The sequence below is a fragment of the Notolabrus celidotus genome, chromosome 7, assembly GCF_009762535.1.
Source record: "Notolabrus celidotus isolate fNotCel1 chromosome 7, fNotCel1.pri, whole genome shotgun sequence".
Lineage (NCBI taxonomy): Eukaryota > Metazoa > Chordata > Actinopteri > Labriformes > Labridae > Notolabrus > Notolabrus celidotus.
In genome coordinates this window covers 296,062-312,568 of record NC_048278.1, presented here as the reverse complement: position 1 = coordinate 312,568, position 16,507 = coordinate 296,062, and the positions used below count along the sequence as shown (strand labels likewise).

The 16,507-nt window shown below is 39.9% G+C and overlaps 1 protein-coding gene across 1 annotated transcript; it reads left to right on the top strand.

Moving 5' to 3' along the window:
- The first annotated feature begins 489 nt into the window (after positions 1–489).
- Positions 490–15,984, top strand: LOC117816147 (long-chain fatty acid transport protein 1-like). Its single transcript, XM_034688304.1, has 13 exons — positions 490–915; positions 1,014–1,152; positions 1,265–1,520; positions 1,622–1,789; positions 2,484–2,553; positions 2,761–2,852; positions 5,376–5,485; positions 5,606–5,815; positions 5,898–6,024; positions 13,548–13,685; positions 14,258–14,422; positions 15,446–15,592; positions 15,678–15,984. Exons 1-13 carry the CDS (start codon positions 746–748, stop codon positions 15,833–15,835), a joined length of 1,950 nt encoding a protein of 649 aa, XP_034544195.1. The 5' UTR covers positions 490–745; the 3' UTR covers positions 15,836–15,984.
- The last annotated feature ends 523 nt before the right edge of the window (positions 15,985–16,507 follow it).

Below are 16,507 nucleotides of genomic sequence, written 5' to 3'. Positions count from 1 at the left end.
CTTATTTTAAGGCTGGACAGGACAGGAAAATAAGAACATGTTTTGAGAATTGTTTTTATTTTGTATGTATTTTATTTAATATATTTCAAACATCTTGAAGGACAAATTAAAAAGAATAAAGATAAAAAAAAACCATGATAATTCTCAACATACATTATTGTCTTATTTTCTAATTGCTGCTGAAAAAGGAAAATAACAAAAAAATATCTGCTTCTTGTGTTTTTCTTCTTATGCTTTTAATAATTATTTTTAACACCTGGCACTTCTTAGCCCAGAGTTCTTTTTGGATTGTAGTTCACCTTATCTTCCAGCGATCTCTTTCCTCTTCCGTAATAATGTGAATGTTGCTCGTTAAACGAGCCGTTCATTTTTCCACTTTATCAGCCATCAGTTGAATAAATCAGACAGCAGGTGACATACAGTCCTCGCGGCGTCATGACTCACTCTCCACCTTGGACCAACAGAGGAGCAGAGCTGCTGTGACGTAGTGCTCTATGAGTTCAAACCTGCTCTCAGTGCGGGTTGTTCATCATCACACACTTCAGCTCTGACAGCTGCTGCTCACACTGGGGCTCCACTGAAAGGAGAAGTTTACTGTCAGAGACAGCATTGATGCTTCAACACTTCTAGTTGTTCTTGGTTAAGCAGGATTAAAAGACTGATAAAGGTAAGCCTCCTCTCAACAAGTCAGAATGTGATTGGTTTTGTTCATGAAGTGACTGTTTGTATCCCTACAGATAAGAGTATGAATCTGATGAGTGGTTTCATTGCGCTCCTTATCATGTTTGGGGCTGCTCGGCTGCTCTCCCTCCCCTGGCTCTGCAGCCTGTTGGCAGGTCTGGGGCTCTGCATGGTCTGCAGAGGCTCATGGAAGTTTATACATATTGCTGTATGCACCATCAGAAGAGACCTGATGTAAGTTGTTTATGTAAACTTAATGTTTTCAGTGCATTTCTCCCACTTATTCCTCCTCACTTCAGACAGTTTCTCTCCCACTCTTCTTTATCTAAAAGGTGTCTGTATGTTATCCTACGAGTGAGGATCTCCATGTACCGTAATCTACGTAATAGAAGCACCATCCCTGCTCTGTTTGCCCAGATGGTGTCAAAGCACCCAGATAAACCCGCTCTGATCTACGAGGCAACAGGAGAGGTGAGCACCAGTCAATGATTCCACATGAGCCCAGCTTAAACCGAGTCTGCTCTCTCAAAGAGATGGGAATAAATCAGGACCACAGACCCAGATGTTCTTGTGTTTTTTGCAGGTGTGGACTTTCAGGGAGCTCCAGCAGCAGTGCCATGCTGTGGCTCACTGGGCTCTGGCACAGGGCTGGGTAGAGGGAGATGTGGTGGCCTTGTTCATGGAGAGCCAGCCTTTAGTGGTGGCTCTGTGGTTGGGTTTGTCCATGGTTGGTGTGGAGGCTGCACTCATCAACCACAACCTACGACAGAAGTCGCTGCTGCACTGCGTCAGTGTGTCTGGAGCTCGGGCCATGGTGTTCGGGTCTGAGATGAGAGAAGGTGAGAACGTATGTTTCAATGAAGTAGAGATACTGTGGATTATAATGGAGACTACACAGAGACTTATGCATGTGTTCTCCTATTCTATGTTTCGACTGCAGCGGTGCTCAGGGTCAGAGACTCCTTGCAGCCCAACATGCTGTTGTTCATCAGCGGTGAGCGGGATGATGGAGAGAACCTCTGCAGCCTCCAAATCCAGAGCCTGGACACCCTGCTGGATCGCTCACCCAAACACCCGCCAAACCACACACTCAGAAAGGAATTCAACGGTGAGTCTGCAGAGTGTGTGTGCATTGGGATACCACTGTGATGTTGTGTTATGCACTAATGTTACAAATATCAGTGTGTGGATTGCAACACCTTCCTTTGCTCAGCAAGTCTTTGCCTGCCAGAGTAAACTTCTAACTGCCAGACTCCCTTTCTTTGCTCTCCTTACATGATTCAATCTAATTAATATTGCATTCACATTAGCACACACACCACTGTCAAACCAATCATCCATGCACTTCCTAAGAAATACTACATTACATTAAGTTTTTAAGCTAATTATGATAATATATATGTTTTTATTTGATATATAACCCGCAATTTAAGTCATTCTGCACTTGAATTTGAAGATTTGATGTGATGTATGTCTGCTTTATGTTGTCTCTAATTACTTTCTCTTAGTGTATTGTTTTCTTGGTTGTTATCACACTGCATTCCTCAGTTCAGTCCTCCTCAAGTCTTTGCTTGCACAGCCTGTCAGACACACAGAGGATGTGTGAGCAGAGAGAGAAACATGTTAAGGATGGCAGGGTGCATACCATACATGTTGAACATCTGCTAATAAACAAAAGTCCACCATGGCGCTGAACACTGCCTGTAAAGATCTGTCCCTAATGCCTCTCTCTCTCTCTCTCTCTCTCTCTCTCTCTCTCTCTCTCTCTCTCTCTCTCTCTCTCTCTCTCTCTCTCTGTGCAGATAAACTCTTCTACATCTACACTTCTGGAACAACAGGAATGCCAAAGGCAGCTGTGGTGGTGCACAGCCGGTGAGTGTGACTGTGATCTCATTTCAAGTGATGATGCATTAGACCCTGCAGTGTGTCGAGTCAGTCCCTTGCACAGTCCAAGTTCAGAAAAAAACACCAATCCACCCACAGAGACTCATTAGAAACAAACAAACAAAATCCACATTAGAGGCAACGAGTGTTTAGATTTCTGAGATCTGGTGATGACGTGTTTGTGTTTGTTTTCAGGTATTATCGCATTGCTTCTTTTGGTTTCCACTCGTTTGGTTTGCAGAATAAAGACGTCATCTATAACTGCCTGCCGCTGTATCACTCTGCAGGTACACTCTCTACAGTTTACTCTTTTTCAGATATCTTCTCTGATTTTCACTCCATGCATTTTAAGATTCAGTCTTTAAAAAAGCTTCATTATGAGAACTTTGTTCTCAAAAGCTGAAGATGATACCAGATATGTGTCATCACCTCACTTTCTCACACACTTTTCCCTTGTATCATACTGAGGATCATACAGAGGCCTTATGCAGACATGCATTCATACACATTGTCTAACTAAACTAACTAAGCAGTAGGTTTGAATAAGCGTCCGTCATTAGTATGGGCAATGACCAGCCTAGGGTTGTGTTATTAAGGTTGCCAGAAAATAAGCTTTATTAGTCTATGGTAATGAAATAAATTAGTACAAATATATATCATGTATTTAATACGAAAACGTTTTTCTTAAAGCTTCTGTAAGCTACTTTTGTGTTGTGTCTATTTTGGCGCCCCCTGTGGACAAAACTGTAGCTCTTTTTTCTGACAAAGACCTCATCCTGCTTTCTGTTAACAGTCAAATAAATCATCGTAAATCTTTTTGTGAGCAATCTGTTGCTCACTAACAGCTCTCTGCTGCAGTTTTTAACTGTAGAAATGGCAAAACCAAATGTGTATGTCTTTATGCTGATCATCTTTTGTGCATTTGTTACTCTTTAATACCCCTTTCTGACCGAGGCATTTTCAGGGCCAGCACTCAATTGAGAACTGGTTTTTCGTGTTTCGATTGCGAGTGAACCGACTCTCGGCTTGGAAAATCCAGAGCGGCTGCAACTCTTTGCTGGTCTAGAACCGCGAACCGCTTAAAGGTGACATATCACGCTTTTTTCATCAATACATATTGGTCTAAGAGGTCCCCAAAACATGTCTTTAAAGTTTATGCTCAAAAAAACACTTTGAAATCAGATTTTGGCATGCCTGAAGAACCCTCTTCTTCAGCAGTCCTCAGAACACTCTGTTTTCTCTCTGACCACGCCCCCTCAGGAAGTGGATGTGGCCTCAGCTCTCCAGCACGTTGATCTAATGTTTACATGTTGGCTGAATATACACGGCTGCTAGCAGACCACGCTACTTCAACCCTCTGAATCTGATCCTGACGGAGAGGCGCCTGTAGCAGGACCTTTCTGAAGGATTGGTCACAGATTTAGTGTTTCTTGTTGTTTTATTTATCAGTATGTAGACGTGTGTCTTGGTACAAAGCTACAAACATGTAGCTATGTGGCTATGCTAACTAGCGCTAGCACTTATCCATGATAAATAAAAATCATCCACTAGATCTTCAAATCTGCAGACGTGGGGAGTAAAACCGACCTCTGCCAGAAAGGCAGCAGGACCTTTCTGAAGGATTGGTCACAGATTTAGTGTTTTATTTGTCAGTATGTCGACGTGCGTCTTGGTACACAGCTACAGCTTAAGCTACGACATGTAGCTATGTAGCTATGCTAACTAGCGCTAGCACTTTTCCATGACAAATAAAAATCCACTAGATCTTCAAATCTGCAGACGTGGGGAGTAAAACCGACCTTTGTGTTTATGAAGACAACTAGCATGCCTCCCTCCTAAGCTCCTTGTTAGCACACATTTGTGCAGGTAATGAAAAATGGGGGAGGGATTCAGTATTATTTTATACAGTCTATGGGCTGAACAAGCTCCGAGCTCTGACTCCGTGACAGACCGGATATTGTTGTGACGTAACAAAAACACTGAAGTCTGAAACGGCTGGTTTCACACACATTTACAGAAAGGTGGAGAAATCAGAACAGGGGCAGAATGGATTTTTTTCATTCTCGGGGGGTTTGTAGACATGCCAGGGAAACATATTTCAGTTAGAGAACCATTAAAAAGTCGATTTTGCATGATATGTCACCTTTAAGTCAGGGGCGAGGGGCGGGGTTGCCGTGTTCAAAAATACAAACCAAACGTGATTCCTCCATTGTCCTGCAGCGAAAAAATAAAAAAAAAGACTTATGAATTCCAAGGCAAAGCAGTGGTTGTCCGAGGAGATAAGCTGCCGTTGTCCGCCATCGTTGTTGTTGTGAGGGAAAGTTCGAGCTAGCGCTGCTGGGAAAAGTGGTCACGTAAATCTGATGTCATGACGTGTCCCTTCCACGGGCTCGAGTGGGCGGAAAAACAAACGGGTGCCGTGTTGGTTCGCAAGTTCAACCAGCTCCGAACCAGCGCGAGCACCAGCCTGGAAATACAACCCGGTTCACGTTGGTCGAAAAGAGGTATAAGACACAAATTTTAAAATCGGTCAGTTCATAACAGATGAAAACTCGTCATCACAGGAAACAAGCGTTGTTATTTCAAGATAATAAAATAAATAACCTGAGACTCAGAAAACATCCCATAATTAGTAGTTATCATGCATGGATGTTTGTCTGACTAGGGCTTCTTTCCAAAGCATGAATTACACCATATAAGTTAAACCATGATGCTCTTAAAATGATCAGAATATGTTTAAAAAAAACACCTATTAAAAATGATCATTTCTGTCTCTATTTGCATGCGTGTTGAACTCTGAATGTCTGCAGGCACCATCATGGGTGTAGGTCAGTGTTTACTCTTCGGTGTGACTGTTGTGGTTAAGAGGAAGTTCTCCGCCAGCCGCTTCTGGGACGACTGCGTCAAACACAACTGCTCTGTAAGTACACACACCATCCAGATAATGTTGAGGAATGTCCCTGTGCTGCTGGTTGGTATTGTCCTTACACTGACTGTTGCCTTATTTTGAATTGATCGTTCTGTCTCTCTGTTTTTACAGGTGATTCTGTATATAGGTGAGATCTGCCGTTACTTGTTGGCCCAACCTGTCCGTCCATCTGAGGCTCATCACAAAGTGCGGGTTGCTGTCGGTAACGGCCTCCGTCCGTCTGTGTGGGAGGAGTTTGTCCGGAGATTCAGAATCCGGCGAGTTGGTGAATTTTATGGCGCCACAGAGTGTAACTGCAGCTTGATAAACATAGACGGAAAGGTGTGTGTTGTTTTCAATCAGAGGTAGATGATGGATTTTTGCAAACTGTGTCTTGTCTCATATTGATGTCCTTCACGCTCAGGTGGGGGCGTGTGGATTCAACAGTCGCATCCTTCCAAGTTTTTACCCCATCAGACTGGTCAGGCTGCAGGAGGAGAGCGGAGAGCTGTTCAGGGATCCACAGGGACTCTGTGTGCCGTGTCAGCCTGGTGAGAGCTAACACACAAAAACACACACACACACACACACATACATACAATGTCTCACACACAGAAAACCACAACCAGGGGTGGGAATTTCTGGCTGTCTCAGGGCACAGTCCGATACGATATGATAAGGTACAACACGATACGTTACAATATAACAATACATGACAGGATACGATACGACACCAGACAACACAACACTATTCAATACATTACAACACGATACAATCCTACACAACATGATACAACACGATACCATCCTACACAACATGATACCATCCTACACAACATGATACAACATGATACCATCCTACACAACATGATACAACACGATACCATCCTACACAACATGATACAACATGATACTATCCTACACAACATGATACAACATGATACCATCCTACACAACATGATACAACATGATACCATCCTACACAACATGATACAACATGACACCATCCTACACAACATGATACAACATGATACCATCCTACAAAACATGATACAACACGATACCATCCTACACAACATGATACAACACGATACCATCCTACACAACATGATACAACACGATACCATCCTACACAACATGATACAACATGATACCATCCTACACAACATGATACAACACGATACCATCCTACACAACATGATACAACATGATACCATCCTACACAACATGATACAACATGACACCATCCTACACAACATGATACAACACGATACCATCCTACACAACATGATACAACACGATACCATCCTACACAACATGATACAACACGATACCATCCTACACAACATGATACAACATGATACTTTCCTACACAACATGATACAACATGATACCATCCTACACGACCTGATACAACATGATACTTTCCTACACAACATGATACAACATGATACTTTCCTACACGACCTGATACAACCCGATACCATCCTACACAACATGATACAACATGATACAACATGATACCATCCTACACAACATGATACAACATGATACGATCCTACACAACATGATACAACACGATACCATCCTACACAACATGATACAACATGATACCATCCTACACAACATGATACAACATGATACGATCCTACACAACATGATACAACACGATACCATCCTACACAACATGATACAACATGATACCATCCTACACAACATGATACAACATGATACCATCCTACACAACATGATACAACATGATACCATCCTACACAACATGATACAACACGATACCATCCTACACAACATGATACAACACGATACCATCCTACACAACATGATACAACATGATACTTTCCTACACAACATGATACAACATGATACGATCCTACACAACATGATACAACACGATACCATCCTACACAACATGATACAACATGATACCATCCTACACAACATGATACAACACGATACCATCCTACACAACATGATACAACATGATACCATCCTACACAACATGATACAACATGATACCATCCTACACAACATGATACAACACGATACCATCCTACACAACATGATACAACACGATACCACCCTACACAACATGATACAACACGATACCATCCTACACAACATGATACAACACGATACTTTCCTACACAACATGAAACAACACGATACCATCCTACACAACATGATACAACATGATACCATCCTACACAACATGATGCAACATGATACCATCCTACACAACATGATACAACACGATACCATCCTACACAACATGATACAACACGATACCATCCTACACAACATGATACAACATGATACCATCCTACACAACATGATACAACACGATACCATCCTACACAACATGATACAACATGATACCACCCTACACAACATGATACAACACGATACCATCCTACACAACATGATACAACATGATACCATCCTACACAACATGATACAACATGATACCACCCTACACAACATGATACAACATGATACCATCCTACACAACATGATACAACATGATACCATCCTACACAACATGATACAACATGATACCATCCTACACAACATGATACAACATGATACCATCCTACACAACATGATACAACATGATACCATCCTACACAACATGATACAACACGATACCACCCTACACAACATGATCCAACATGATACCACCCTACACAACATGATACAACATGATACCACCCTACACAACATGATACAACATGATACCATCCTACACAACATGATACAACATGATACCATCCTACACAACATGATACAACACGATACCATCCAACACAACATGATACAACACGATACCATCCTACACAACATGATACAACATGATACCATCCTACACAACATGATACAACATGATACTTTCCTACACAACATGATACAACATGATACCATCCTACACGACATGATACAACATGATACCATCCTACACAACATGATACAACATGATACTTTCCTACACAACATGATACAACATGATACGATCCTACACAACATGATACAACATGATACTTTCCTACACAACATGATACAACACGATACCATCCTACACAACATGATACAACATGATACGATCCTACACAACATGATACAACATGATACTTTCCTACACAACATGATACAACATGATACCATCCTACACAACATGATACAACATGATACCATCCTACACAACATGATACAACATGATACCATCCTACACAACATGATACAACACGATACCATCCTACACAACATGATACAACATGATACCATCCTACACAACATGATACAACATGATACCATCCTACACAACATGATACAACATGATACCGTCCTACACAACATGATACAACACGATACGATCCTACACAACATGATACAACATGATACGATCCTACACAACATGATACAACATGATACCATCCTACACAACATGATACAACATGATACCATCCTACACAACATGATACAACATGATACTTTCCTACACAACATGATACAACATGATACCATCCTACACAACATGATACAACATGATACCATCCTACACAACATGATACAACATGATACCATCCTACACAACATGATACAACATGATACCATCCTACACAACATGATACAACACGATACCATCCTACACAACATGATACAACACGATACCATCCTACACAACATGATACAACATGATACCATCCTACACAACATGATACAACATGATACGATCCTACACAACATGATACAACATGATACCATCCTACACAACATGATACAACATGATACCATCCTACACAACATGATACAACACGATACCACCCTACACAACATGATACAACACGATACCATCCTACACAACATGATACAACATGATACCATCCTACACAACATGATACAACACGATACCATCCTACACAACATGATACATGATACGATCCTACACAACATGATACAACATGATACAACATGATACAACATGATACAACATGATACAACATGATACCATCCTACACAACATGATACAACACGATACGATCCTAAACAACATGATACAACATGATACCATCCTACACAACATGATACAACATGATACCATCCTACACAACATGATACAACATGATACCATCCTACACAACATGATACAACACGATACGATCCTACACAACATGATACAACATGATACGATCCTACACAACATGATACAACATGATACCATCCTACACAACATGATACAACATGATACCATCCTACACAACATGATACAACATGATACCATCCTACACAACATGATACAACATGATACCATCCTACACAACATGATACATGATACGATCCTACACAACATGATACAACATGATACCATCCTACACATCATGATACAACATGATACCATCCTACACAACATGATACAACACGATACCATCCTACACAACATGATACAACATGATACGATCCTACACAACATGATACAACATGATACCATCCTACACAACATGATACAACACGATACCATCCTACACAACATGATACAACACGATACCATCCTACACAACATGATACAACACGATACCATCCTACACAACATGATACAACACGATACCATCCTACACAACATGATACAACATGATACCATCCTACACAACATGATACAACATGATACGATCCTACACAACATGATACAACACGATACCATCCTACACAACATGATACAACATGATACCATCCTACACAACATGATACAACATGATACCATCCTACACAACATGATACAACATGATACCATCCTACACAACATGATACAACACGATACCATCCTACACAACATGATACAACACGATACCATCCTACACAACATGATACAACATGATACTTTCCTACACAACATGATACAACATGATACGATCCTACACAACATGATACAACACGATACCATCCTACACAACATGATACAACATGATACCATCCTACACAACATGATACAACACGATACCATCCTACACAACATGATACAACATGATACCATCCTACACAACATGATACAACATGATACCATCCTACACAACATGATACAACACGATACCATCCTACACAACATGATACAACATGATACCACCCTACACAACATGATACAACACGATACCATCCTACACAACATGATACAACATGATACCATCCTACACAACATGATACAACATGATACCACCCTACACAACATGATACAACATGATACCATCCTACACAACATGATACAACATGATACCATCCTACACAACATGATACAACATGATACCATCCTACACAACATGATACAACATGATACCATCCTACACAACATGATACAACATGATACCATCCTACACAACATGATACAACATGATACCATCCTACACAACATGATACAACATGATACCATCCTACACAACATGATACAACATGATACCGTCCTACACAACATGATACAACATGATACCATCCTACACAACATGATACAACATGATACCATCCTACACAACATGATACAACACGATACCATCCTACACAACATGATACAACACGATACCATCCTACACAACATGATACAACACGATACCATCCTACACAATACAATACAACATGATACCATCCTACACAACATGATACAACACGATACCATCCTACACAACATGATACAACATGATACCATCCTACACAACATGATACAACATGATACAACACGATACCATCCTACACAACATGATACAACACGATACCATCCTACACAACATGATACAACATGATACAACACGATACCATCCTACACAACATGATACAACATGATACAACACGATACCATCCTACACAACATGATACAACACGATACCATCCTACACAACATGATACAACATGATATCATCCTACACAACATGATACAACACGATACCATCCTACACAACATGATACAACATGATATCATCCTACACAACATGATACAACATGATACCATCCTACACAACATGATACAACATGATATCATCCTACACAACATGATACAACACGATACCATCCTACACAACATGATACAACATGATATCATCCTACACAACATGATACAACATGATACCATCCTACACAACATGATACAACACGATACCATCCTACACAACATGATACAACACGATACCATCCTACACAACATGATACAACATGATATCATCCTACACAACATGATACAACATGATACCATCCTACACAACATGATACAACATGATACCATCCTACACAACATGATACAACATGATACAACACGATACCATCCTACACAACATGATACAACATGATACAACACGATACCATCCTACACAACATGATACAACACGATACCACCCTACACAACATGATACAACACGATACCACCCTACACAACATGATACAACACGATACCATCCTACACAACATGATACAACACGATACCATCCTACACAACATGATACAACATGATACAACACGATACCATCCTACACAACATGATACAACATGATACAACACGATACCATCCTACACAACATGATACAACACGATACAACATGATACAACACGATACCATCCTACACAACATGATACAACACGATACCATCCTACACAACATGATACAACATGATACAACATGATACCATCCTACACAACATGATACAACATGATACAACACGATACCATCCTACACAACATGATACAACACGATACCACCCTACACAACATGATACAACACGATACCATCCTACACAACATGATACAACATGATACCATCCTACACAACATGATACAACATGATACCATCCTACACAACATGATACAACACGATACCACCCTACACAACATGATACAACATGATACCATCCTACACAACATGATACAACATGATACAACACGATACCATCCTACACAACATGATACAACACGATACCACCCTACACAACATGATACAACACGATACCATCCTACACAACATGATACAACACGATACCATCCTACACAACATGATACAACATGATACCATCCTACACAACATGATACAACACGATACCATCCTACACAACATGATACAACATGATACCATCCTACACAACATGATACAACACGATACCATCCTACACAACATGATACAACATGATACCATACTACACAACATGATACAACATGATACCATCCTACACAATACAATACAACACGATACCATCCTACACAACATGATACAACATGATACCATCCTACACAACATGATACAACATGATACCATCCTACACAACATGATACAACACGATACCATCCTACACAACATGATACAACATGATACCATCCTACACAACATGATACAACATGATACTATCCTACACAACATGATACAACACGATCCCATCCTATACAATACAATACAACATGATACCATCCTACACAATACAATACAACATGATACCATCCTACACAATACAATACAACATGATACCATCCTATACAATACAATACAACATGATACCATCCTACACAATACAATACAACACGATACTATCCTACACAATACAATACAACACGATACTATCCTACACAATACAATACAACACGATACCATCCTACACAACATGATACAACACGATACCATCCTACACAACATGATACAACATGATACCATCCTACACAATACAATACAACATGAAACTAAACTAAACGATACAAAATGACACAATGCGACACAATACAATACAAAACAAAAAACATTCAATAGGATCAATGTGCGCAATAAGATGTAGATCTTCAACAAACATGGAGACCAGCCTGAATACAGATAATAGAACGAACAGCTAAAACATGATCACATTTTTAAATATGCACAAGGTGTGCGTATATGTTCGCATATGATCTATGATCATAAACTGTACAGTTAGTGTTCACAGCCAGCGTATCAGAAATAGTTTCACATGTTAGGACAACGATGTATTGCTGCATTGACATTTTCTCCCACCCCTCATCACAACTAAACAACAATGTGCTGTGTAAAATGATCTTCTCTTCTTCGTCTTTGAAGGTGAGCCAGGTATGTTGGTGGGACGAATAAACTGCACTGATCCTCTCAGGAGATTTGACGGCTACATCGATGATGAGTCCACCAGTAAGAAGATAGCTCACAATGTCTTCAGGATGGGAGACTCAGTCTATGTCTCAGGTGTGTTTCCGTCCGTTAAATTAAAACACAGTCACAATAATGATGACAAATTGTCTGGGTTCAATCAGTCATCTTTATTTCTAAGCCCTCTACAATGTGAATGATTGTGAATCACCGTCTGTTTTGATGGAGTGGGAACCAGACCATAATGGTGCTGGTGCATACTGGGATTTGTTGTGTAAGAGAGAATAAACCCTTGTATTGATGTTGCGATCCGACGGTCACATGACAGAGAAACATCAAGCAGAAATACACACCGCCAGAATAAAACAAAACCAGGACTGTGGAAAATTTCTGTTTCACTTCGACAGAGAGTCATCATGACAAACTGTAAATAATATTGATAATTATCAGAGTTGCAACATTTATCTCACAGCTCCTCTCAGTGTTTGTCTGAAAGACGATGGAGTGACTCAGTACTCTACGGTATCAGAGTTAAAACAGACGGGATGAGTCATAGAGACTTTTTTTCTAATTCATCCTCTGCTCCCTGATTACCTCCAGGGATGATGATGATGAAACTAATGAGGTAATTATTTCTCTCCCTGTCTGTTTCTCTGTCTGCCTCTCAGGTGATGTGCTGGTAATGGATGAATACGGCTACATGTATTTTAAAGACCGCAGCGGCGACACATTTCGTTGGCGAGGGGAGAACGTTTCCACTGCAGAGGTGGAGGGAGTCCTCAGCGGCCTGCTGGGACATGCTGATGTGGCTGTTTATGGAGTTACTGTGCCAGGTACAGACAAAATAAAAAGATAAACAAACCCACACCAGAAAAAGGCAAAAAAAATCTGCCAATAGAGCAAGGGAAAATTAGCTTGGTAAGATTTCTTAAATTAGGATGTAATATTTAGAAAACTATGGTCTTAAAATTAGCAGGGAAAACTTATTTTAAGTAATATTTGATCAGTATTTTAAAGCTTAGTGTCTCAGAATAAGACAGGAATGATAACAATTTGTATTTTTTCATTCAAAAAAATATTTCTGCACTAATACATTTCATGTCAACTTCTTCATTTGAGATATATTCCCCTTAATCTGAGTTGTATTATAGCGGCACTTCTCTAGGTTTAAGACCATCTTGTACTTGAAATAAGATGACAAAGTTTAATTTGAGCATTTTGAGATATAATGTCTTCTCATAGTGAGCTGGATATACTAATATTCAGTCATGTTTTTTTTTAGGATAAGTCAGCTATGCTCTAAAGGAGGTGTTTCATTGTGTGCATGTAGTTTGAGGATGTATATTTTGATCTGATTTAGAAGAAACAGTGCCTGAAAACTGTAACCCACCATAAAAAACAACGTTCCTTTCTTTCTTTCTTCCTTTCTTTCTTTCTTTTATCAATGGAGCTGTTTTCTGATAGATTCTCCAATAAAATGCATTTACTTAAATCAAGTAAATGTTTGTCTTAAATCAAGATTATCCGTCTTCTACAAATAAGATCTCAGCTTGGAAAATGTCAGAAAAGTAAAATAAACCTTGTTTCTTCTAAATTACAACTCAAAACAAGATCATTTCAAGATCAACTTAGCAAGATATTTAAGATGTATTAAAACAAGTCCCTCTATCTTGCTCAAATATTACTTGTTAAGTAAATTTATCTTAAATCAAGTAGGAGAAGTCATTTAGACTAAAATTGAGACAATTTCACTTGGTAAGATTTTGAGTTTTTGCAGTGCAGGTGTGAAAGGGTATCACTGTGAAGGATTAATGTTTGGTTATATATTTTGACTTCCCCTGTCTTTGTGCATGCAGGTGTGGAGGGTAAAGCCGGTATGGCAGCAGTTGCTCACGCAGGAGGCCAGTTTGACCTCAACACTTTCTTGTCTGCCGTACAGAAAGCCCTGCCATCCTACGCGCGCCCCGTCTTCCTACGACTCATGCCATCTGTTGACACTACAGGTGAGACCCTGATGAAAGGACATGAAAACAAACCCACGCATCCAAAGGACATGCATTCACTTTATTCTTCACTTTCGGTCATCAGGTACCTTCAAAATCCAGAAGACTCGGCTGCAGAGGGAAGGATACGAGCCTCGAGAGTCGAGTGAGGAGATTTATTTTCTGAACAGTCGTGCCGAGCGTTACGAGGAGGTGACTGATGAACTTTACACTGATATCATGGAGGGAAGAGTGAGTCTTTGAGACAGGATGAAAGTACGATGAAGGCTAAAGTGTGTGTCAAAGCACCGTCTTTCCAAAGATCCAAAAACAAATACAGTAAATTCTCCTCAGCATGGATGTGTAAATATGATTGTCACTATTTTTTTAAATAAACACTTTTTACTACATTTCACAGTATCTTAAATTGTGTCTTTTAAAGTCAGTGTAATTCCAAACAAATACATGAAAAAAAAGGTTGTTGCATTTGCTAACAAGAGGCAATGCAAACGTATGGCAAATTGCAAACTGTCTTGAATTACAAAGAACAGAATTTTTTAGCACAGACTGGCGGGAACTATCTTGAATACTTTTACATAAACCAAAGCTTGCCCAACCCATGATGCTGCAAACTGAAAGGTCAAAGGTCAGCAAATTAATTATAATTCATCCATAGAGGCACATAAGTCTGTGCCAATGTCAAAGTCATCTATCCAATAACTCCTTCCTTCAAAACCACAAATGTGAACCTCTTGGCGATAGATGAAAAGTCAGCTGACCGCCAAAGGAGTCCTCTGAAGGGATTAAGTGTTGAAACAATACAGTTCTATAAACTATATTCATATGGCAGACATATTGCAGTGATGTCACACTCGCTTAAGCTTGAATACATCAGCTGAGTTTGAACTCAGGCTTATATGAATGTGTTCAGATTAG